The sequence below is a fragment of the Meleagris gallopavo genome, chromosome 3 (assembly GCF_000146605.3).
Source record: "Meleagris gallopavo isolate NT-WF06-2002-E0010 breed Aviagen turkey brand Nicholas breeding stock chromosome 3, Turkey_5.1, whole genome shotgun sequence".
In the NCBI taxonomy this organism is placed as follows: domain Eukaryota; kingdom Metazoa; phylum Chordata; class Aves; order Galliformes; family Phasianidae; genus Meleagris; species Meleagris gallopavo.
In genome coordinates this window covers 76,170,490-76,194,641 of record NC_015013.2, presented here as the reverse complement: position 1 = coordinate 76,194,641, position 24,152 = coordinate 76,170,490, and the positions used below count along the sequence as shown (strand labels likewise).

Here is a 24,152-nt window from a genome sequence, read left to right as displayed (position 1 = left end):
GCGGGAGCTGTGCCTCGAGTCGCCGTTCGCTCTCCGTCGCTCTTTGGTTGTGCGGGCCGCCCCCCAGGCACGGCTGTCAGCGGCGCTGGGCCGTGTGGCCCTCGGTGTGGGCGGCGTTACTTACCGACCTCAGCGATAAAACGCTGCTGCTTCGGTTTTATTTTCGCGCTCAGACCAAGCGCAGGACCCTCCTTGTCCCATCCCTCTTTGTTTTCGTGAGTGTGAAGTTGGATCCACGTGTGAAACCTGGTTGTGCCAGAGTGCTTCAAGCTGGACTTGTATCAATCAAAATTACCTAAAGTACTTAGCTCCTATGTCTTAAAAAGGAAAGAAAATGTGCAAGGCTGCCCAAGTTTGGATTTTGAAGTGTGTGCTATTTTAGGTGTCAGAAAAATAAGCTAGCCCAACATGCATGCGTTGGGACAACCTGACCTGTCGAGTTCTTCTACCTAGGGTGTGGGTTTGGGTGGTAACGGTCATCTCCGGGGTGTTTCTTGTGTTCTGGCCTTTGTGAACCACTACAGGTTAAGCAGAGCTATTATTGCAGTGTGTTATCTTGGATATTCTTCAGTTCAAAGCTGAACTGAACTTCTCAAGTTTTGTGTCTGAGATATTGTGATGCGATGAAGTGTAACACAGCCTTCTACACATGCATGTTTGAGTTTTCTGGTAGTTCATGTCCTCACTTGAATCTTAAAGACTTGACATTCCTAATGTGTCGCTCAGTTATTACCAAGACCTTTAAGAACTAATTAAACAAACTTAAAGAAAATGACCCAACTACAGAAGCTCAATGCAGCTTGCCTAAGGTGTAGACATATTTTAGATTAAGCCGTACTACAACTCAAGTTTCATCTTGAGCATCTTTTCTGAGACTAACCTTGAGTAACTTGAGTCTACACTACTCAGAATGCTATACTGTGCAAAGCATTCACTGAACTTTCCCTCAGAGTTGTGCTTCTTTAAGTTCTGGGGCCAGAACAGGTGTGTTTTTTATTTGTTGGCTGGTTTGTTTTAAGTCTTGGTTAGATTTTTCATGTTGGATTCTCTTCCCTTTCTCCATGAAGAATTCATTATTTGCTTTGGCCCACAAAGTAGTACATGTACCTTCATTAGGAATGATCATCTAAAAAGGTGACTTGCCTTCTAACTACTCTTTTGAAGCTTCTGCATTCATAAATAACAGGAAATTAGCACTGTCTTACTGGCACTAGGAAAACAGAGACACTTCATGGTAAACCTGCCAGTTGACAGAGCTATCAGACTTCTTGAAAAACTGAGAGATTGATGTTTAAAATAATTTAATTGGACAAAATTCATAAATTGAACTGTTACAATAAAGGTAATTAAATAATTTGAATTTATAAGTGTTTAGCAGTATTCAAAGAAATCTGTTAATTTCTGTTTCAGATATATAATGAAAAAGAACTACTTCAAGGAAAACTGGATCTCCTTAGTGACACCAACATGGTGGATTTTGCTATGGATGTGTACAAAAATCTTTATTCTGATGAAATTCCACATGGTAAGTTGCTCAGTTAGTAAAGAAGTATTTCTATATTTGTTTAGCTTCAAAATTAATAGCTGGTAGTACTTTAATGTGGCACTCAAACTTTAGTACTGTTTTTCTTTGGCATTAAGGAAAGAATGCTTAATACTGGAACATTGCCTACTCCTGGTCTTAATCACTTGTGTCTGCAGATAAATGCTGCTTCTCTAGAGGGAGAAAGTCCAAATTAAATTGTTGTAGACACATGGAAACGAATGTTTAATGTACTATCATTAGGAAAAATATCTCCTTCTGCATGATTTTAAAAATTTAAGAAGAAAATGTTTTTCTCCCCCCCTAAGGTGTCATGTAGGAAGATAACTAATTTTCAGCTTAAATGATTCATGTTTGTTTTTCCTTTATTTCTTTTCTTTCATTGTATCTTTATTGTGAGTTTTATTCTTGATGCTCTTCTCTGAATAGGCATTTTACCCTGTTTACACATTTTAGTTCATCTTATAGAGTTGTTCACCTTTTTTTAAACTGCAGTGGGCTTACAGCTTGCCTAGTCTTCAGCTTTTAACTTAGGAGGAAGAAATTCAGGTGTTTTTGCTTATCTGGGTACAGGTTCCAGCTGTTTTGCCTGAGTCTTGTTCATTCCAGGTTCTTTAAACTAAAGACTCACAGCCCCTTTTGAAATATGTGGAACTATTAAGACTTACAGATGTTGGATTGAACATTTTGATCAAATATTTCGTATGTTAGCATGAGCCATTTTTTATAGGTGTATATGCAGTGCTCCATTGAGCTGATAGTGCCAGTTATGAGAAGGTCATGAGGGGTTTTCATTATTGTCATCCAAGGAACAGCTACAAAGATAGCTTCACCTTTCAGTTTCTGTTGGTTATAACAATCAGGTGATCTCAGGACTGTTAAATTCTCAAAGCTGAGAAGTTTATTTTTCTTCCCTTGCTCCAGACTTGCTAAACTATTGGAGAAGAATGTTACAGTATCAGTAGCACACCTTCAAAAGTAGTTAGTCTAATATTTTTCATCTGATTACAGCCAACTATTTAAGCAGGTTGTTAAGCTCTTTGATTTGAAAGCTCATAGCTGCACCTGAGTTGAATGAACTTGGCCTTTGGGAAAACTGCCATCATACTGGCCAACAACTTTGATCTTTCTAATGATGTTTGGCTTTGCATGCATTTTGGAAGCATAGGACTTACCTTAGTATCATGACTTATTTGATATTTGCCTTTTTTTCTAAGAACAGGAAGTAGCAGAGGTAACGCTTTCACAAGCAATCTGAGCAAATGACTCTTAGGTGAAACTTTCTATGCAGAGATAGCTTACATTTAATAGAATGTATGTATGTGCCATATCTTTTTACTTGCAGGCTTACTGACTTCGTTCAACTTTACAGTAACTTTTTGTTAAGACTTAACTTCTGCTAAGTATCCTAAAGCTAGTATACTTAGATGTCTTGCCTTCCATAATTACCTTATGATTATGCAGTCAGGAGATGTCACAGGGAAAGGAAAAACACTTGTTAGTAAGTTAACTGAATGTTCTTGTTTTTCATCTGTTTTTCCTCTTAAAATCTCAAGATTCTTCTGAAGGTGGAGATAATTTATCCTTACTGGAGTACTTCCTGTCAGGCAAGTTGCTCCTGGATTTAGTTTGGGTCACTATAATGGTATTATCCACTTTGGATATCCTCTACAAAAGAAATGATGAAAGAAGAGTTTAATAGACTCACTGTAATGCACTGTGCCCTGGTGTGTGACCCTCTCCAGTGGCTTTCTGGGTTCTGTTACATCCTAAGATTTGGTCTTGGGTTGTCTTTCTTGGATCTCATACATTTCTTGGCATGTATTTCCAGTCCTAAGGTGCTACTGTCTTGTCTTTTTTTTAAGCACATGGGCTGAGCTTTTAAGTATTCATTTATTGCACATGGAAGTCCTGGATGGCCACTTTTTCTCTCTAATTTCTCATAAAGAGTTCTGAGTTAGCATGTCATGTTGTTAAATATTTTAAAAGTGTACTTTTAGAACCTGGTTGGTTAGAGGAAAATCTAGTTAGTATCATGGCTTAGATCTTTTACTTTTTTCCCAGGTTTATTTGGAATGAGCAATGTTACTCAAGAAGAAGCACCTTTTTTAGTGGAAGCCCTAACATACCTTAGCTTGAACCAAGGCTAGTTTAGATATCTCCTCTTGGGTGGTTTGATTAGAACTGTGCACACTATGAAAGAAACCATATGGTAGAGACTACTTGTTAAGCCAACGAGTTCTTAGGTATCTCTGGTTTTGCGACTTCCTTGAAAGGACAAGCTAAGTAGGAATTGGAAGAAAACCTATTTAAATGTGCTGTCAGTACCATGTGATTACAGGTTAGTTTCTGCAAAAACTCAATCTGTGTGTGGAATGTTTTTTTTTTTTTCCAGCTTTGCGTGAGAAGAGAACAACTGTTGTTGCACAGCTGAAACAGCTTCAAGCTGAAACCGAGCCTATTGTCAAGATGTTTGAGGATCCAGAGACAACAAGGCAAATGCAGTCTACTAGGTAACTTCTAATGCATTTTTCTCATGTTGTTGGTATCTCTTAAGTGTGTTGATGGTAGGGGTGCTGTCTGTGTAGCAACTGCAAGGAAAGGTGTTTTTACTTGAAGCAGTGTGAGTGAGTAGTGTTTGTGATGAGGTGTTTGAAGTTGCCATAAGCCGTTTACTCTTCTTGTTGCTTTTACCTGTTGTACAAAAATCATCTCCTTAACTAATGTTCAACTGAATCAAGTGTGGACAAGTGCCAGGTATTATTCAGTACAGCCTGGGTTTTTTGGAGTTGAAGTAAGGTTTGAAAAAAACTAAAATTACTCTTTCATAGTAGATCACTTATCTTCTTTATCTGCCTTCCACTGAAGGCTATAGAATGCTGTCTTTCCTGTTTTGAGAGGCTTTTTAGATGTGAACATCCATCTGGTGTTGTAGCGTGTGTTTCTTTCAGGCATCATTGTCCTCTTACTCTCTCCATTCCCTGCCTTGGACAGGCCAATTGGATGTGAGATTGTGCTAGGAATTGCTTTTTTTTTTTTTTAAAGATCTGTCCAATTTCTTAATTTGGAGAATAAAGTAGGACAAGAGTCTAAATACTGCCTGTAAGGACTGTGAGTTTTATGGTTGAAGCTTGATTAATCCCTGTGGGAAAGGATTTGGCTATTGTAGTTGAGAAAGTAACTGTGTGACTTTAACAGAAAGGTGGGTGGTATTTACTTAGTGGAAGTTATTGCTGGTTGTCTTTATGTTAGAGCCATTGTTATTACTGTTGTGTGTCTAACCCTCGTATGGAAAGCTCATCAGATCCTTTATTCAGCTTTCCTACTCTAGGATTCGAATAGTGTACCACATTAGATGGAACATCTAAGGCTCAACTTGAATTTGAAGGTGAAGCCAGTGCTTAGATCTGTTGTCAGTGAGCTGTATGCATCTCCTGGCATGGGAGGTTGTATTGATTCTGGAATTTTCTTAGAAAAGCATGAAATCCCTCTGAGAAGTCTTCCCAAAGAGAAGAGTTACCTGAAATAACTGAGGGAAGAACTTCACTAAGTGCAGATTACCATCCTTTTTCTCTTATTCCCGTCCTCACCCAACTTGCTGAGAAGTTTAATCACCCCTTTTGGCCTATGCAGATGAACAGTGTGCATTTTCTCTACTCAGCATGTTGTTTCCCGCATTTTTAATCTGATGTAGTCTTTATCAATGCACAAATGATGAGATGCAATGCATTGGGTCTCAGTACAGGAAACAGGATTTCATTAGAAATTGGTTAGCTTTCTAGCACTTCAGGGAGAAGCTTTATTTTCTCTTCTGATACAGTCAGAAAATACTTAAGCTTTTGCTGACAAAAGCATTGTCAGGGTAAGTAAACTCTACCTGATTTCTGTGAATATGCATGTCAGAATAGTTTCTGCTAGTCAGGAATACTAGTTTTTTGCTGAAAGTCCCCATCATTGGGCATCACTGGTCGAAATGGGTTTGATTGGACTGAAGTATCTGTCTAAAGAATGCTATTAAATTCTGTAAAGATAAATGAGAGAATCGCGAGGTTGGAATAAGTGACAACTTCAGATTCCTTGATTTCTGTGAATTTTTGTTGGTGACTTCTGTCAAACTCAGAGCTTTACATCTCAGCTTTTGAATCAGGACAAATGCTGTTCGGGGCATCGAAGTCTGGGAAATGGTGGAAAAATGGGTAAAAGAGGCTTTAAAGTGTGGGATGTTCTGCATTTATATTTTTTGTGCAGCTGTTTGAGAAAGACATGAAAGCTTTAGAAGTTCTAAAGAAATAGTCAAATAGTCAATATCCCTTATCCTCTCAGAATCTTCCACTGGAAGAAACTGATGATGCTCTTACAGTGCTTTTGCAAGTCATACTGAGGACTACAATACTTAGCTTATTTAAAAAAAAAAAAGATTTACTTTTATCAAACCAGATACGATTTAACTGTGTTCATCAAATGCTAGTTAAGCGGCTATTCAGGAGAACTAGGCTTGAGTCCTAGTGTCTGTCTCACACCATTGAAATATGAGTTCTCAGAAGAAGTGAAGTAGAGGGTACCTACAGGTATGGGGGGAACTAGAAGAGAGAAAATGCGACATTCTTTCAGTACTTTGATTATATGAACCACCTTTTTGCAATACAGAAGATAGTTTCTATTTGGCAATGTATTCAATTATGTGTATGAATTCAGTGTTGGTGCTTGTTGCCAGGTAATTGCAGTACATCAGATGAAAAACTAGAATGCTAAAATATCATTCTACGAGCTGATGAGGAACCTTTTCAAATACTAGACCAAAAAAGCTATTAATAAAATGAACTGTTTAATAATATCGTGTCTAAAACCCAGGGGTCATTAATAGAAGACTGGCTGTAGATAAACCTGTTTTTGTATAAAGGAGACTTGAATTTCTCTATTGTCATAATAAAGTGGTTTTTTTATTATGCATGCTAAATAAAAAGGGGTTCAGAAATATAGTTGTATGTAAATGTTTAGAACTTAACTAATGCACAAATATAAACAGTTGTCCTGCAGATGCCTCTGTCTGTGGTAGAGGTTTGCTTACATGTTTCCAAGTGTTAACACTGGGAGAATTCCTTTCTGTTTGACTTGCTTTTTTCCCCCTTGTCTCTTATTAAACTCCTGACTGCTTGGGTAATTGCTATGGAATTAGAACACGAAAGAGAAGAGCCCTAAATCAGAATTAAATTTTCATACTAGAAGCTGAGAATGCTGTCAAATTGAAAATAATCTTCTACTTTTTCTAGATAGTAGTCGTTTTTGCTGGTAGTACTCATTTTAAACTGTTAATTTTAACACATAAAACTTTTTCATAATGGTAGGAATGGTTGCTTCACTGTTACTGCAGTTACTTTTGTACAGTCTCTGGAGGAGTATCATTCTAAATTAACACTAGGTGATTCTAATGGTTGAAGGCTGGTGTGCAGGGTGTTGCGTGGTGGCAATCAGTTTGTTTTGTGAAAACATCAGTTTTTATCTTTTTGTTTTAGGGATGGTCGAATGCTGTTTGACTACTTAGCTGAGAAGCATGGTGTAAGTGTTCTAATTGCTATATCTTTTGGAATTCAGTTCTAAACATCTCCACTCTATTTCCCCCACAGCCAACAACTGAACAGCTAGGTACTGCTGATTTGGCTTAGTCTCACTTGATTGTAGCTTGTAGAATACTTCAGTAATAGAAATTCTGCCTATTTGAATGTCTTTGAGTGTATGCTTTTATACAAACAAAAAATACATCCTTGTAACTAGCTGTGCCTTACTTTGTAAAGCAGAATTTCAACTGTTTTTCCCCCATCACGATCACTAAGTGTTGTGCATTAAAGTAGTTTTGTATAGTACCCACTGTTTACAATAACTTTTGAAGATGGTAATGGTTACTATTAAAGGTTTTCCAAAGCTACTGTTAAAAGGGGCTTGTAAAAAAAACAAAAAAAAAACAACCACTTCTTCTTCCTATGAGGAAAACATTTTATTTATTTCTTTTCAGTTTAGACAGGAGTACCTAGATACCCTCTACAGGTATGCAAAATTCCAGTATGAATGTGGCAATTACTCTGGAGCTGCAGAATACCTGTACTTCTTCAGGGTTCTGGTAAGTTCTAGATGTGAATTGTTTACTCTGAGAGCGGTGAGCCACTGGTACTGTTTGCCCTGAGAAGGTGAGGGTGCTCCATTCTTGGAGGCATTAAAGGCCAATTTGGATGGGGCCCTGGGCAGCCTGGTCTGGTGGGTGGTAACCTTGTCAGTGGCAGCAGAGATGGAACCGGATGGGCTTTAAGGTTGCTTTGAACCCATGTCGTTCTGTGATTGAATGGAAGTTATCCTAAACTTTGTGAAATGTTGCTTGAGTAAATAGCAATAACTTTTATTTGATTGTAATCCATAAAGTAGCTTTGAGATTAGGTCTTAATGAAAATGGAGTTGAGAGTGACAGTGAATTGAATTATCTATCTAAATGCTGACAATAAGGCTGAACTCCTCTGTGTGATTTTGTGCTGTGTGTGTTTCATGGGCAGAGGGAGGAAGTAAGTTACTCAAGATCTGTGGGCAGATGTCCTTAATTCTCAGTGCTTTATTTCTAGGTTTAGCATTATTCTCTTATGTCAAATAATTAATTTCAAAACAAGTACTGTTTTTGTGCTGGTGATAGTTTTAATGTATATATATTTTTACTAAGTCTGAAAAGGCTTTTCTAAGTTCTGTGTGATGACAACCTATGAAGGAGCTATTGTAACTGATCTGTGAATAGAATTTGACACAATGACCTAGCATAACCCAGTCATCTATAAATCTAACACAGCTTCACCTCAGAACTGCAAAGTTAGAGTTGGTCTGGGCATTTCTGTAAGAAGTATGCTTTTGTTGCAGCATTAGCAGAAAGAGCTTAAGAGTATTAGTTCTTATGATGTGATTACCTGCTATCACAAGTTCTTAGGTAACCTGCTTTAAGAAGTTTGTTTTAATGGTTCGGAAGCAGTCTTGCATGGTATGAAAAACCTGAAACTAGTGGCTGAGCATTTAATTGAGATGACATTTAATTATTTTTTGTTTAATTTGAGCTGCAGCAGCACGGAGTCTTTCAGGATTTTCTAGTTTCTACTTCAGAAGTTTTAGTGCTGTTTTTATTTATGTATGTAAGTTGCTTTAAGAAATATATCTAAAGAGAGAGTCATGCATGTTTGACATTCTTTAAGTTAAAAATATGACCAGAAAATATCTAGCTTCTCTTTTTCAGAAGTTAATAATTAAAAAAATGTATATAACTCTGCTGTTGTTAAAATAGGTTCCAGCAACAGACAGAAATGCTCTGAGTTCACTGTGGGGGAAACTGGCATCTGAAATTCTCATGCAGAATTGGGATGCAGCCATGGAAGACCTCACAAGATTGAAGGAGACGATAGATAATAATGTAAGTACAATCTTGGTCATGTTAGTGAGGTGAGAGGTTAGAGGTTATTAGTTTTCAAATTTTGTTATGAATTGCTTAAAATCTCATTAAGAGTCATTTACTGTATTTCATTAGAGACGGTTGTGCATTCCTTGAATGGTGGTGAGAAAGCAAAAGGGTGCTGAAAAGGAAAAGGTGAAGGAATATGGAAGCCTTCTTTTTAAATGACTTGCTTTTCTTTTATTGCCTTGGCAAAAAAAAAAAAGACAGAGGTGAGAGCTTATAAGGAATTTCCAGCAAATCAAACCTGCTTCAAGGATGTATATGAGAGATTTGAGAGCATGGTATTGTTATGAGAAACTGCTACTTAAATTTCAGGGAGTTATACTGTTCCTTTAATGTAAGGAAGTAGATGTATGCATCTAAACTATACTCTGCCTTAAGGAAAACAATTTTCTTAATAAAAACTTCAAGAAAGCTTTTTATCAGAAACAGGTTTCAGTCAATTTAGCTTCCTTACCATGTGAGAGTTCGGATGGGCACCAGGAACATGAATTGAAAGAATAGGACTGCAGTACTAATCAAAGCAGATGACATGATTAAGAACTTATCTTCCTGTCTGTTGGGCTTCAGTGGTCATACATGAAATAACTAGGTGTTCTACTATTCTAAACCAGAATCTTAATAGCTTTGATATTTTTCTTCTCCTCCCAGAATTGTTCTTTATTTTGTGTGTCAGGTAAGTAATGTTAATGAGTTTTTGGAGATTTTTCTAATCTTTATGAACCTATATGGTTGTAATAGACACCGAAATTTGATTTAGTTAAACTCCCATGGCTTTTTGGTTAGAATTGTAGTAGTTAGCTGTCATGATCCCGTGAGTGATGATTACTTGTTATATCCGTTCATTCACAACATATTGCTTTCCAGCCCTTTGAATTGCTGCTAAACTTGGAACAAATCCAACAATGTATAGACTTCTTATTTGTGCTCTATCAGTTGGTTTAAATGAAGGTTATGTTCCTATTCTGTGGTGCTTCATCACTGGAAAAAGTCTATGGCAAACATTCTTGTGATGCTTTAGAAAAGAGGATAAACTAAAAGGGTAGAAAGTCCAAGCAGTATTCCTTCTTCAGCTGTGGTCTGAAGAACTAGAAACAACTCAGGATCGAAAAGGGAAGTTGTAACTTCAGATTGGTGTGGTGATCTTTTAAGAATTGAAATCTTAGTGCCTTTGTTTAAATCATTGTTGTATTTTTTTCTTTTCAGTCAGTCAGCTCTCCACTGCAGTCTCTTCAGCAAAGAACATGGCTCATCCATTGGTCCTTATTTGTGTTTTTTAATCATCCTAAAGGGAGAGATAATATCATTGACCTCTTTCTCTATCAACCACAGTAAGTTGTGCTGAATTGCTGGGATTTTTGAATCACTAAAGAAAGATGATTATGCAGTTTTATCCAACATTTTGAGTCCACAGCCTGAAGCTGTCTCAGAAGTTGTAATTATGCTTGCTTTTTATTTCCATGTGTTTTTTTGGGGGGGGTGGGAGACGGGTTGGATAATTTGTTCTTTTTCAGAGAGGCAGGTAGTAGAACAGTAAGATCTGGCAATATTTTTTCTGCTGTTCTGGAGAATTGAATAACTATGTTATAAACCCAACTCCTACTGCACCTTTTAGGGTGGTAAGGGAAGATGATGCCCTTTAGACTTACCTAGTTGGATTTTTTTTAAGATGCATTTGAAGAGGATTTTTGAGGAAAATCTGAGAAGAATAAAAATACAAACTGAAACACTACTGTTGTTTGTGAGAACTAAATTGTTATGTCTATATAATACCTAAAACAGATTAATGCTGAGAAGTTATCAGTAGTATATGAACTGTTCTGCAGTACTAACTGCCCTTTCTTTACTACCTGGTGCACTACTGTCTTCTGTCCCCAGCTAAAAATCATCAGAGTGTTAACAAATGTTGTAAATCATCTTTCTGCATTTGATTAAATGCACACTGCTGGCATATAGCATAAAAGATTTATGAGCTGTCTATCATAGGTGATATTTTGATGGAGAACTGTTATCTGAACTTTGTGATTTTTATTTTTTTTTTTCTTCAGGTATCTCAATGCAATTCAGACAATGTGCCCTCATATCCTTCGGTATCTCACTACTGCAGTCATAACAAATAAAGATGTTCGAAAGCGCAGACAAGTGCTGAAGGACCTAGTCAAGGTTATTCAGCAGGTAAGAACTAAAATCTAGTAGTTTTGTTCCTTTTCACTGAAATTGTGTAACTTTCTTTTAATGTGCTTGTTCTGGGACTACTTACACATTCAGTGCTGATTTGTTTTTTTCTTATTGAAGTCTTTCATTGAGAAGTAAAATGTGCATCATTAAGTTTTGCTTTCCCTCTCCCTTGTAAGAGTAAGTGCAGAAAATTCAGCAAGATGCTTGAAATGGTTTTGAATCATAGAAAGTTTTTTCAGTCATCACTGCAAGGATTTTTTCATATGAAAGATACTGCTCGCATTTCAATACTGGTCTTTGTATGCTGATTTACATTCAAATTTGCATACCCTTCTTAAATGCTTCTGTTCTCATAGTTATGAGTAGTCATAAGATTTTACTGGAGAAACAAAAGGAACAAGATGCTTGGTATTGCCCTTGGATTGCAAGGGCTTCTGTCTGAAATCAGCATGGAACTTGTGTATGAGCAGTTAACCTTTAAACACTAATTATACCATACTAGTTTATATGTTTAATAAAGTGATACACATGTAATATGAACCTTACAGAGTAGATGACTGATATCAAATTCTGTAATATTAAATTTTATGGATCTGAAAGTTGTTCACACAGCGTAAGTCATAAATTGTTGGGACGGGGGAATAAAGCATTGAATAAAGTGGCTTGTCTGGTGTTACATGGCAGGCTGATATTAAGAGACAAGATATGAAGATTCTGCAAGTATTGAATTGATAGGTAGGCAGTTACTCATCTCTATTAAACTGAAAATATTATCCAAGCTCTTTCACATAATGAGCAGTAATTACTCATTGTGTACAGTGGTGTGTAAAACTAAATTTTGAACCTAAATATTGAAGTTTATAAATATAGTCCTTCTGGTAAGGGAAAATATTTTTATCTAACTGAAAGAGCCTTTTTAGTAACTTATTGAATCTGCTGGTGGTCTTACAAGTACTAAAGCTGATAGTAACAGTTGGATTTAGCTGTCATAAAGTGTTAGAGACATGCCAGAAGGTGTTGTATTTTCATCTTAATTTACACTCACAGATGTGTATATAATGTTTTTGCCTTGTGACTGAGTACCTTACGTAGTATCAAAATGGAGTACTTTGTATAGAAGTAGCATTATATCTGTAAGCCTTATCTTTATATCAAATGATGATTTAGTTTCAAGTATCAGGTATTTTGACTAGTTCTTGAAATTGAAATTTAGGAAGAATGTCTGTTCTTACCATATGTTAATAAACTAAAGTGCTTGATAGAAGATGAGTAAGAGTCACAGATTCTTTCTTAATCTGAAGGTTGCAGTCCTAAATGCTAGGACTGAAATTGCACTTGTGGTTATTTAATGAGACTATTAAAAAGCATTTGTATGGCTCTTATAAGAGAAGGATATAGATGTTTTTCCAGTGTCTAATTGTTTGAATGATGTATGTAATACTCAAGTGAACTTGAGTTGCAGTGATTCCTAATAGTGTTGTTTTTTATTTTGACAGGAGTCCTACACGTACAGGGACCCCATCACAGAATTTGTGGAATGCCTATATGTTAATTTTGATTTTGATGGTGCACAGAAGAAGTTGAGGGAGTGTGAAACAGTAAGCTCTATAATTCTACTTCTTTCTTTGATTACAGATCTGTATGAAATTCTCAAGAGCCAGCTAACTTACTTGAAATTTGAACTCAAATTCCATTGCCAGTGTTTTTTTTGTTAGCTTTAAGATTATATTTAGTCAGCTCCTAGAGCAAAAAGTGAATAAGTGATTGTGCTTCTGGCTGAGCTTCAGCTTCTCACTTAGTGTTAGTTTGAAGAAAAGGGTGGCTTTACCTTCTGTTCTGAGAAGTGCTGCGCTCTGGGATGGTGACATTAAAAAACATTGTGAAATCAGGATAGGTTAAGTGTATATTCATGTAAAATGAGTGTAGTTAAGATAAGCAGTGCTTGGGTTGGCTAGTGTAAAAGTTAATGCTTCTCACAACTGAAAACCATTGTCAGTTCTTAATCTCTTGACTCTTTTCGCTGATACTGGTTACCTTATTTGATAAGAACGTTAGTAACTATTCACTGCTAAGGGCTGGTGATCCTTTTATCTGAACTTAACATGCACAGTTGTACTACTAATGAAGCTGGCTTGTACGATAAGAGAAGACAATGAGAAGTCACTTAAAGTAAGAGTAGAGTAGTTAGGTTTTATGCGGTACTTTGGGGGTCTTCAGTGTAGAGAGAGACCGTGTTCTTTTTGGTAACCTCAGTTATCAGGTTAGTGTGTAATGTTAATTTAGCAGTCTGCATTAAAATGAATCTGCAGACTTTTGTCCATCATGGATTATGCTGAGAACAGTTTCTAACAGATGGTGCGTTCCATCAATAAACAAGATGAGTGACAAAAAATTACTCTTTCCATGTTTGTTTTCAGTGTTCCTCTTCTCCTTACGCTTGCAGGTGCTTGTGAATGATTTCTTCTTAGTTGCCTGCCTTGAGGACTTCATTGAGAATGCCCGTCTCTTTATATTTGAGACTTTCTGTCGCATCCATCAGTGTATCAGCATTGGGTAAGAGAACTCTTTTATACAGCCATACAGATAAATCATTTGCAAGTGAGATTGACAAACAGCATAAACTTTTGTAGGAAAAATGTTCAATCATTAAATGTAATGATTTTTCATTAACTAAAACCTGATTAGGTAGTTGCCTTTCTAGATTTACAGCTCTAAAGTGATGTGTTTTAATTATAGGAGTCATATTTTAAAGCTGTGTTATTTTAATGAAATTTTACACAAATTGTCTTTATTCTCCTCCCTTCTCCACCCAACCAAGCATTCATTTCTGCATACATTGATACAGAGTGATAGTATTGAGTAAATCATAGCAAATATGGTAATTGTTTACTTAGGCATAGGTACGTCAATCAATTGTCTTAATTGTTTGTCCCTTGAAAGTGATTGGAGTTTTATTGCTTTTTTTAATTATATCTTGTTTCCTGTGCGCTACTGGAATGATTAAGCAATGATATTCTTATAGGCAAAGATGTCTACCATTCAAACTAATATTCTAAAAGCAGGCTTTTCCAATACCTTTGTTGTAAATTCTAAGCGGAAAAATGGTGTTATACATGTTTGAGATCCTGCTACAGTTGGTGTATGCCTCCATTCTCTGTAGGTCCATGTCACATTAAAATTTTGCTGGGGGAGCTCTCCAAGTCTCCAAACAGCAGAAATCAGAGCTGGTAAATCGATCAAATTCAGTGGAGTCTTGCTTTGGACACCCACTAGTAACAAGTGGTGTTTGTCTGGGCCTCTGAAGAAGCTGTTTAATGCTTCTTGATCTTAAAAAATAGAAGGATTTGACTGAAAACTCTTTCAAAATTTTGTAAGCTTATTGAAAAGATGACTTTTTCATAAATTTTTTTAGTAGGATAAGCCCCAAAGATTACTTTCATAGTGTATCAGGAAAATAATAGTATTTTGTTAGGTGCTTAAAGTAATTGAGTTCAATACAAAGGTTGGTAGAAGGTGATTTTTTTGAGAACTTAACTCTGCTGTAATGTGTTTTAAGCATACTTAACAGGTAGTAAACTGAACTAAATGATGCGAGCAGAACTTTTTTGTACTTACATGCATTTCTTTAAGGAGACTAATACTTGAATCAAAGTACTACACATTTAGGGATAAAGGGACTTTGAAATAAGAATTTTGGAAGAATATCTACGTAAACTAAGCTCTGTAATGGTTGAGTTAGAGGAATGTATAAAACCTCATAGGGTCTTGCTATCTCCTGCAAATGATTCTTCTTACTGTGAAGGCATACATTCTTAATGAAGTTAGATGTTTACAAAGAGAAGCTTAAACTAAAGGCTAAATGTCATTCGTAGAAGTTTATTGGACATCAGATTGTAGAAGAGATGAGTAAAGAGCCTAGAAGATGCATTTTAATGCATTGCAGGTGTCTCTGTCGAAAGAAATATGATTAATGATAGCTAAAATAGTGAGGTTTGAAGATTCAAAGTATATGGCATATTATCCTCTACAGAGTATTTATTGCTTTATGGTTCATACAGTTTTGTACCACAAATGATAAAAATATTTTAGTTTGTTCTCATTGTGTGGTTTAGAAGTAGAGGTAGCAGTGTCTTTATTCCATAATTGTAGTGATGTGTTCTGAGGAAAATGATAAATTCAGTTAGGTGTGGATATTGCTGGTGTAATATCATTTCTGGTGGAAATGATTCCACGTCATGTGGAATCAGTCATCATTAAGGAGATTGTTTTCATAGTGTTTAAAATGATGGACTCAAGCCTTAAACTTCTGCACAAGTTGTGACAATTGTTAGATTTGGGCTTCAGTGGGGTACGTAAGTATTTCTTGGTGCATTCTAGGCTTAGTTTGAAGGAACTGGCATGTCAGAATGCTTTTATTAAAGATTGGCTGAACAGAGTTCTTGCATTTTTCTCTCCATGAGCAATTTCAACTGCTATTTCTGTATATTAAATATATTAAATTACTTATATTAATGTCCTTATTAAATAGGCGGCTTATTTGATATCTCTAACTACATCTGTTAGGCAGCTGATACTTTTTTCCAAAGGACATAGTTTCCTTATCAGTTGTAACTTTAAATTTATCAGTGCTAAATCATCCTGTAACTAGTTTACTGTTTAAAATGCCATGTTTAGCAGGGGCTAATAGATTAAATTATTTCAGAATGTGATTTGATTAGTTTGATATGCCTGTATTTAATTAAAGAGCTGAGTATACTTTATTTCTCTTCTGTATCTTATCTTTCAGTGCACAGAACACAACAGGTCTATTTATATATGAGGCTGTATGGAAGTTCAGTAATCTTTCTGTTTATGCAGAGGAAAACTTAAAGTAGCATTTCTTCCAGCATGAACCAAATAAGTAAGCCTCCTATTAAGACAGAAGAGTGGAAATATTCTAGAGAGCTTTTTTTTGAACAGCATGTAACATGATACAGTAGACAGGAGTACTGTATACGTGCATATTTAATAGCACAGTAGAAGAATGGTGTTTGTAATGTAGTTATAATTAGGATAAGTCTTCAGTGCATTTAGTTTGGAAGGATTGAAAAAATGCTTTCTGGCTGTGTTACTTTGCCAGAGGATTATCTCGTCAGCGCTGCGCATCCAGGCACTTTAAGTTGGTGTTGGCTGCTTCAGTGTGGCCTGTGAGGGGACTCTAAGCTGGAGCCTAATTGTAGCAAATATGAAACTGGGTCATCTTTTATCTTAAAGGTTTGATAAAAGTCTTAATATTACTACCAGCATTAAAAGCCCTTTATTTTACTGAAAGATGACTGTTCTGTTACCTGTTATTTTATATTTAAAATCTTAAGTCAATTTAAATTTCAAAGTTAGAAGTTCAGGTAAGTTTTCTTACATCCTTCTCTGCCCTCTGTCACTTTCATTATGTAACTTTGAAGATTTTCAAGTGCATGTTGGAGGGAGAAAAACCTGCACAGAAGTTGTACAGAGGTGTGCTATATGCTTGTCCATATAACTGTTTTAACATACTTGCTCAGTTTCTTCAGAGGTAGGCTTATTTTGTAAAATACAGACATGGATAAAGCAATTCATAGCTCTTAATCGTCTCTTCGAGACTAGAGTACAGGAGTGTAGAGGATATAGGATATATAAGACATCTTGAGGTTTGAAGAACTTCCTAGGGCTGTGACTATGTTGGTAAATAGTGGGTGCAAGAGGATTGGATCTACAGAGAAAAATGTGTTGCTTGGAAATTTGCTGGCATCCATATTCCATGTGTTCTGCTTAAAACAAGTTATAATTAGAGTAAAGTAGGCTTAAACCCATCATAGTAGTTAAAGCTTGCTTTATTCTTTGAGTGCATCTTAACTTTCTATCTAATTAGAATCTAGTTGTCAGTCTGGTTTTGATCATAGTTGTCACTATACAATAGGAAGTTGCCACCCACAATAGGAAGTAGGAATGATTGGTCTAATTTCTTGTACATATATGCTAATGAAGACTACTCTGTTAACAAACCTTGTCTTCATTGGCTCTTGAGAAAGGTACAACTTATCTACTAGATGATGTGAAGCAATTAATAGCTTCTGCTCTGAGTAGCTCTTCTCTATAAGCCTATGTTGCACCTACACCCACTCCAGCACAGAGAGACTGTAAGTTCGGGGGGAAAAAGTAAAATCTGGGTGCTGTGGCTTAAAAGTGACCACTGGAAGTCATTTGATTCAAGTCTGTGCACCCAATCACACCTTGGTGCATGAGCCACCTCATCTTACGCTACCCACATCCTTGCCTACTTGATTCTTGATTGTCTCCAAAGTTGGAGTGTCCATAGCCAAATCACTAAGGTAGGTAACTTAATCCATGAAGTTGTGGCAATGGTTACTTCGTGTGGTCATCTGGAGGAGTTATTAGTAGGATTCTAATGAAATACCTCTAACAGAGAAATAGGAGAATTCCTTTAGTTTGCTCTCCCCTATTCTTTCACTTCTTACACTATTCTTTCAATTTAGACTCTTTGTTTAGAGTCAAGTGCTTAATATCACAAATTCAAAGACTTGGGAGAAAAAAAAATGTAGCTTCTTCCTGCTGAAACTTCAATATCCCTTGCTGCTTATATACTGATAATTCCACAAAAATTTTCTGTTCTTTTGCTTTGTCTATCATAACTCTCTGTAGTTTTGAAGTGCACTACTGATTAAAAGTTCAGATGAAATAGTAGCAACTATTTTTGGATTTTACTTACCCTTTCTTTGTAAGATTCCAGGTACCTTGTTGTATATTTGTTATTTCACTGACTGAGGACACTATTGAAGTTACTTTGATTTTTCTCCTTGCTTCATTTCATAGTCTGTGACAGAAACGAAATTGGAAGAAAGTTAAGAGATAAGAGCATGTAAAAGGAGAGACCATATAAAGAAGAATCAATAGGTAGTCTAGCTATGTGGACTGACTAATAATTGATAGAACAGTAATTAGTATAAAATGAAAATTGCTTTTGGGTTCAGAAAAATGTTTTAGCAAGACCCTGTAAACTGGTGAGAAACTGACCTCTTGTACAAGTCCAGCGTAACCAGCAGGGTTTTGGTGATGCCTGCAGCCCTTACCTCACATTTGTCAACACAGTCTGGAAGCTGATGGAAGAATGAGCATTACAAATAAACTCTAGGAGCCAAATGCCAGCAGGAAGCTGGAGGAGTTGGCTGCGAAACCACAGGGAACACCATCAGAGGGAATTATTTCTGGATAAGAGTGCCTGTTTCATTAAGCATTTTCCTTTCTCCGTTCTCCTCCTCTCCTAGTCACCCTTGAAATTGCAGGATACTATAGTGTATCTACATTGAATGCATGATGAATATGTTGAATCTTTTGTACCAAGCTGTGTGTTCTTGTGGCCCTTGTTTCTGGAACTTCAAAGTTCATTGGTAGTTGTGAAACAGTCAAACAGCTTTCTGCACTGTTTACTCTTAAAATGTGGTCCCTGTTAGGGTTTAAAGAGTAAAAGGAATTCAGTTTTTTCCCTTATAGTAACAGTTGCTGTTTTATGTTGTGGTGAGACTACATAATAGACAATTTTTCAAGGAATTCTCATGTAGGCAAGCTTTAATAGGAGTATGTAGATACAAGTTAATGATAAGATATGGAGTAAGCATGTACTTCAAGGAATGAATTCCTTATTCAGAATATCCAAAGCATTTACAGGATTTTTCCTTTTTGAGGAGGTGAAAAATACAAGAAGGGGAGGAAAATAAGGATTGTATGTAGGCTTTAAAGTTATTTCAATTGAAGAAAAGTAGGCTTCCCAATTATATAAAAATATTGAAGAAAAGCCTTGTTCTGTGCCAGGTTTTGTGCATTGGTTTAATGCATATTTTACAGGCTCTGAGTATATTTATCAACATGAGAAAGGCCATATTTCATCTTTTGATAAGCCTGTTATCTTCTAGTATGTTGGCAGATAAACTAAATATGACTCCTGAGGAAGCAGAAAGATGGATCGTCAATCTAATTCGAAATGCACGATTAGATGCCAAACTGGATTCAAAGCTGGTAAGGCTGCATGCGTGGATCCAAGTGGCTTCTTACCTAGAAGCACTGTGTTCCAGTTTGTTTTTCTTTGCCCACGAACTGTAGTAAGCTTCACTACTGTGTTTTGGCTCTGTGTGAGAGAGAACTTTTGTAGAAGCTCTGAAAGCAGAGCATTAAAATAAAGGCTTGTGTACTCTGAATGACTGTTAAATTTCCTGTATCCTTGTTGCATTTTAGGGCCATGTAGTTATGGGCAACAATGCAGTGTCACCTTATCAGCAAGTGATTGAGAAGACCAAAAGCCTGTCTTTTCGTAGTCAAATGTTGGCTATGAACATTGAGAAGAAATTGAATCAGAGTGGTAGATCAGAGGTCAGTATGAGTTGTGTTTTGTTTTTTTTTTTTTTTCTTGAATGTGAATGATGTTAAAAGTATAATTCTGATCTGCTCCTTAGTTCCTCAGGCTTACTTAATTCTGGTTCTGGTGCCAAAAGTTAACAAATTGACCAAATTGCCAAAAGTTGACAAATGTTTATTTCTTACAGCAGTTCTTGTTTTTTTTCTCTTGTTTCTTCTCACTACAAAATAGAAAAAAAAATGAATGCCTAATTATTTGTTTCAGTCATTTGATTATGCTTTCTTTGGATAGTCCCTTTCACCATCCAAAAACACATTTTAAGGAGATGACATGTATGAAAATAGCTAATACCTTTTGAGTCAATTATACTTGAATTACTCTGAATATTGAACACAAAGTTAAATCACCCTCTCCATCACACATTGGTGCTCTTTGACAATACTGGGTTTTGAGACAGTGTTCCTCTGACAGTGTCATTTGTGATACAAGTATTTGTGGGTAAGTATTATTGGAAGAAAAATGAACAGCGTTGCAGGCTCAGGAGTAGAAAATATGTTGGTCAGCCACCAGTGAAAATGGGGAAGTTGGCAAGTTGATTCTGTTAAGTGGAAGTTGTACGAAACTTAATGGAAGAAGAAATGAGTACTACGTATTTTTGACTGATGCTTATTTCATTTGTTTTTAGGCACCTAACTGGGCTACTCAAGACTCTGGATTCTATTGACATAGTTCTGTAGTGGGAAAATTATCTGCTTTCATTTGAATGAAAAGCATATGATAAGTATGTAACTTTTGAGAAGACAGTTGTTTCATCTTAAAATTATTTGAATAAAATTGGCTACTTTTAACTCTACCTGTGTTATCTCTAATATTTGTAGATTAGTACTTCAATTCTATTGTACTGGGGCTTGTTAGTATAATACTATTCTGGAGCATTTTAGATCAGTTTGCAGGACTTTACATGTCACTTCTGTTTTTACTTGCCTTGTACCAAGGGATGTTATGGCTTTCAGATGGCTCTAAATTTATAAGCAGGGAATTTTATGTGCTGCTATTTTCTTCTACAAAAGTTGCATTTAAAAAAAATGAAGAGCATATGGTATGAACAAGTACCAGATCAGAATCTTTTTCTATGCTTCCACATTCATCACGGAAGCCTGTCATTACTAATGCGTTTCTAACATACACCTCTTGGAAAAACCTAGCATTGCCCATATGTAAAATGGTTTGGGTAGGCACTGTACTTCAGAATTATAGATTGTTCCTGTTTTCTTGCCTGGTTTTGAAGACTTTTGAAGACTCTGGGAGTGGCACTTTGTCAGCACATACGCCATTCTAAAGGTGTGGACAACAAGCTTGGTAGGTTGAGAACTTATTTTTTGAAGACAAAGTTCTGAAGATTCATAAAGCAACCAATTAACTCTGTATTGTTTGACTATTGTAACTTTTAAAATCTATTTTAACATGGTTTTCTTCAGCCATCACTTCAGTGTTTTGTTTTGTTTTTTTTTTCTTAGCACCTCTTTTCTGCAGAATATAGCATAACATCTCCCAGGTCAGATCCCTAAAAAGTATCCTGGGTTTTCTGTGAAGTACAAACTGATTGATCAGTGAGGTCAGTGCAAGTATAGGAAAGGAAGAAATGGTATCTGCACAATTTTGCTTTTAAGATTGGGGGTGGGGGACGTGATTTCCTTTTACTGTGCCACAGTCACGTACTAATTTCTTAGCTCTTTTTGTGAAGTTCTGGTACTGACATACATGTAGCAAGTTGTTTTAACTCGCCCACTCTCTTCCTACAGTATTTTCCTAGCTAGTTTTTTTCATCTTTATTTAAACTGAAGGACTTACTGGATAGTTAGTAAGATGCCAGAGCTGGCAAAAGGTGAGTTGTAGAACTCATTGAAAGAATGGCCTTTGTACCTTGTGACTTGATCATAACTTCTTAGAAAATATTTAGTAGCAGTTCTGACTTGGATTATTTCTGTTCTGTTGGTCTTCTCTGTTACATGTTCATCTCCTTGCATAAGAATAACTTCATGGCCTCACTTCACTATGAAGAGTATTAAATACTTAATTTGGCCTAAAGTATCAGTTAAGTGATGAGAGATACTGTAATAGAGTAGGAGTCTAGTGAGAAGTATTCAGGCTTTTAAATCAGCTTGAAGTTTCTAAGTTGGATCACTTTTTTTTTAAACTAATCATATCCTATCAGTGATGGCTCTTTGGTTGCTTGAAGTTCTGTTTCTCAATGCTGCTTCTAAGAAAGGATTAGCTAGTACAGCTTTTCTTGTGCAAAAAGATTTGTTTTCAAGGTGATTTTCTATCTTACTTGAACACTAGTATTTTGGCACTGACAGCATGCTGATGGCATGCCTACAGAACTTTTGGATGCTCACTAATGTGCAAGTTTAGCCTTCATACGACTGATTCATCAAAAACAGAGTTGAACTCAATGACTCCCAGAGGTCCTTTCCAGTCTAAATCATTTTGTTTTAATGTGTCAGATGTATTTGTATGTGTACTAATAACTTTAAAACATACTTCATCTTTAATTCAGCAGAATATGTGTAGTGGTTTCCAGTAGATGGTTAAATCTGACTTATCAGTGCATTACAGTCTCTAATCCTGTAATATTTTGGACTTTTTTATTAAGTATAAAGGAATATTATTGACAAATGAAATCTTCTCTTGATATGATACAAGGGATGGAACACCTTCCCTATGAGAACAGGATGATAGAACTGGGGCTGATCAGCCTGGAGAAGAGAGAGCTTCAGGGAGACCTGATAGTGGACCTTCAACATGTAAAAGGGTGCTGTAAGAGGGAAGGGGACATTCTTCAGCAGGGCCTGTTGTTTCAGAACTTGGGGAAGTGACTTCAAATTAAAAAAGGGCAGATCTTCCTTAGATAGAAGGAAAGTTTTCTACAATAATGGTGGTGAGGCACTGGAAAAGGTTTTCCAGGGAGGTGGTTTGTGGATGCCCCGTCCTTAGAGATATTTAGTCTTGGCCAAGCTCTGAGCAACCTGATCTCCATAGATGTCCATTTTCATTGCAGGGGAGTTAAACTAGGTGACCTTTAAAGGTCCTTTCCAACTCAAGTGATTCAATCATTCTATAATTTTGCTTTAATAAACACTGCTTATTGTTCTTATTGATGCCTCTCATCTCATGACTGTCAAAACAATTTTGCTGCCCTGATGGAAGTTAGCAGTTAATGGTGAATTGTTCTGGTCTGTACACACTATTACAGAAAGCTGTTCTACTGCACAAGGATTCACTTTGCTAATGTGTGGGATTAGTTCCCAGGATGAGAATGGAGGGGGAGGAGGCTGGGGCAGAATCAGAGCTGACGATAGTACTTGGTATTGTTGTTTCCTAGAGCTGAGCGTGTTCTTCATCTATGCTGAGCTTCTTGCTGTTTCTCAAGTTTTCTCTTGAGAGTGATGAAACTGCAAAGTGTAAATTTGTTCTAAATTATTACAGTGCCAAGCTACTAGCTTTAGAACAATCCAAATCATGTAATAGCTTTGTTCTGTTTGATAATGCAATCACAGTACTGTTGTGTAATAATTAAAGTACTTTAAATGAGATAAAATTTGAATGATTTTTTTGTAAACTGAGGGGAAATGACCCAGGTACAGCTTTACTTTTGGCAGTAAGAATTTCTTTGAGTATAGTCATTCAGTTTTAAAACCATTTTGTCATGTTACAGCTTCCAGTTGTGTTTTCTGACCTTTCATCTTTCAGATATGCATGTACAAGGAGGTGTGTGCATACTGTAGCACTGCTTAAATTCTAGAAGTATGAGCCTTCATGAGATCCACTGCTTGCTGCAGTGAGTTTCAGTAACGTGTCAAACTCAAATCTTCACAAAGTAGAGTTGTGACTGAAACAAACAAAACTAGGAAGCAAAACATGTTCTCAGCCAAAGGGTGAAGCTGTCTGGAGCATGTGTTGCAAGAAGCTGGCAGTAGATGAAACTCATTTTAAGCATGATAATTGCAAATTCCATCATAACTTTCTTTCCATTGACTAAACTTTCGAAATATTAGTAGTGATGTTTTATAATCCAAGAATAGTTGCTCTCATCCTTAAGTTACATGATAAAATCAACTTTTTGTGCATCTTCTGTTTCACAAAAATAGCAACTGTCTGAAGGAGTCCTTGAAAGGGGAAGAGATGAAGAACTTTTAAGATTTCTTTTTGGAAAGAGAGTCAAAAGAAAGAGGAAAAAAACAGGGGAGGGGAGGTGGGGGAGAAGGAGGAAGACCGAGGATGGAGTCTTACTCCTGCAAGGGCATTTTGAACAAAGCTATTTTTTTTTTTTCCAGTATACTTGTTGAGCATTTACAATGTTATGTTGTCAAGTTCTGTTAGTAGAAAAGATTAGAAAAGATAGGAAAGTGCAAATCTGTAAAGCTGTGATTTTTTTTTCAAGGATTAAGTTGTCATTTTTTGAATTTATGACAGTTTCACAATGTCTTCTGATGGCAGATAAACACAGAAATAACCCCTACAGCATCCATTCAAGAATTCTTAAACAAATATGGTTCTGCCTTAAATAA

General features: G+C 36.3%; 1 protein-coding gene across 1 annotated transcript in view; it reads left to right on the top strand.

Moving 5' to 3' along the window:
• EIF3E (eukaryotic translation initiation factor 3 subunit E) overlaps positions 1-20,434 on the top strand; it is a 24,654-nt gene extending 4,220 nt beyond the window's left edge. Inside the window, exons 3-14 of the mRNA XM_010709216.2 lie at positions 1,409-1,525; positions 3,939-4,056; positions 7,057-7,099; positions 7,554-7,658; positions 8,850-8,975; positions 10,224-10,348; positions 11,066-11,192; positions 12,692-12,793; positions 13,639-13,748; positions 19,142-19,244; positions 19,461-19,595; positions 20,267-20,434. Coding sequence (XP_010707518.1) covers positions 1,468-1,525; positions 3,939-4,056; positions 7,057-7,099; positions 7,554-7,658; positions 8,850-8,975; positions 10,224-10,348; positions 11,066-11,192; positions 12,692-12,793; positions 13,639-13,748; positions 19,142-19,244; positions 19,461-19,595; positions 20,267-20,305 — 1,191 coding nt within the window. The 5' untranslated portion in view covers positions 1,409-1,467 and the 3' untranslated portion in view covers positions 20,306-20,434. The remainder of the gene's footprint in view (positions 1-1,408; positions 1,526-3,938; positions 4,057-7,056; positions 7,100-7,553; positions 7,659-8,849; positions 8,976-10,223; positions 10,349-11,065; positions 11,193-12,691; positions 12,794-13,638; positions 13,749-19,141; positions 19,245-19,460; positions 19,596-20,266) is intronic.
• Positions 20,435-24,152: the final 3,718 nt, after the last annotated feature.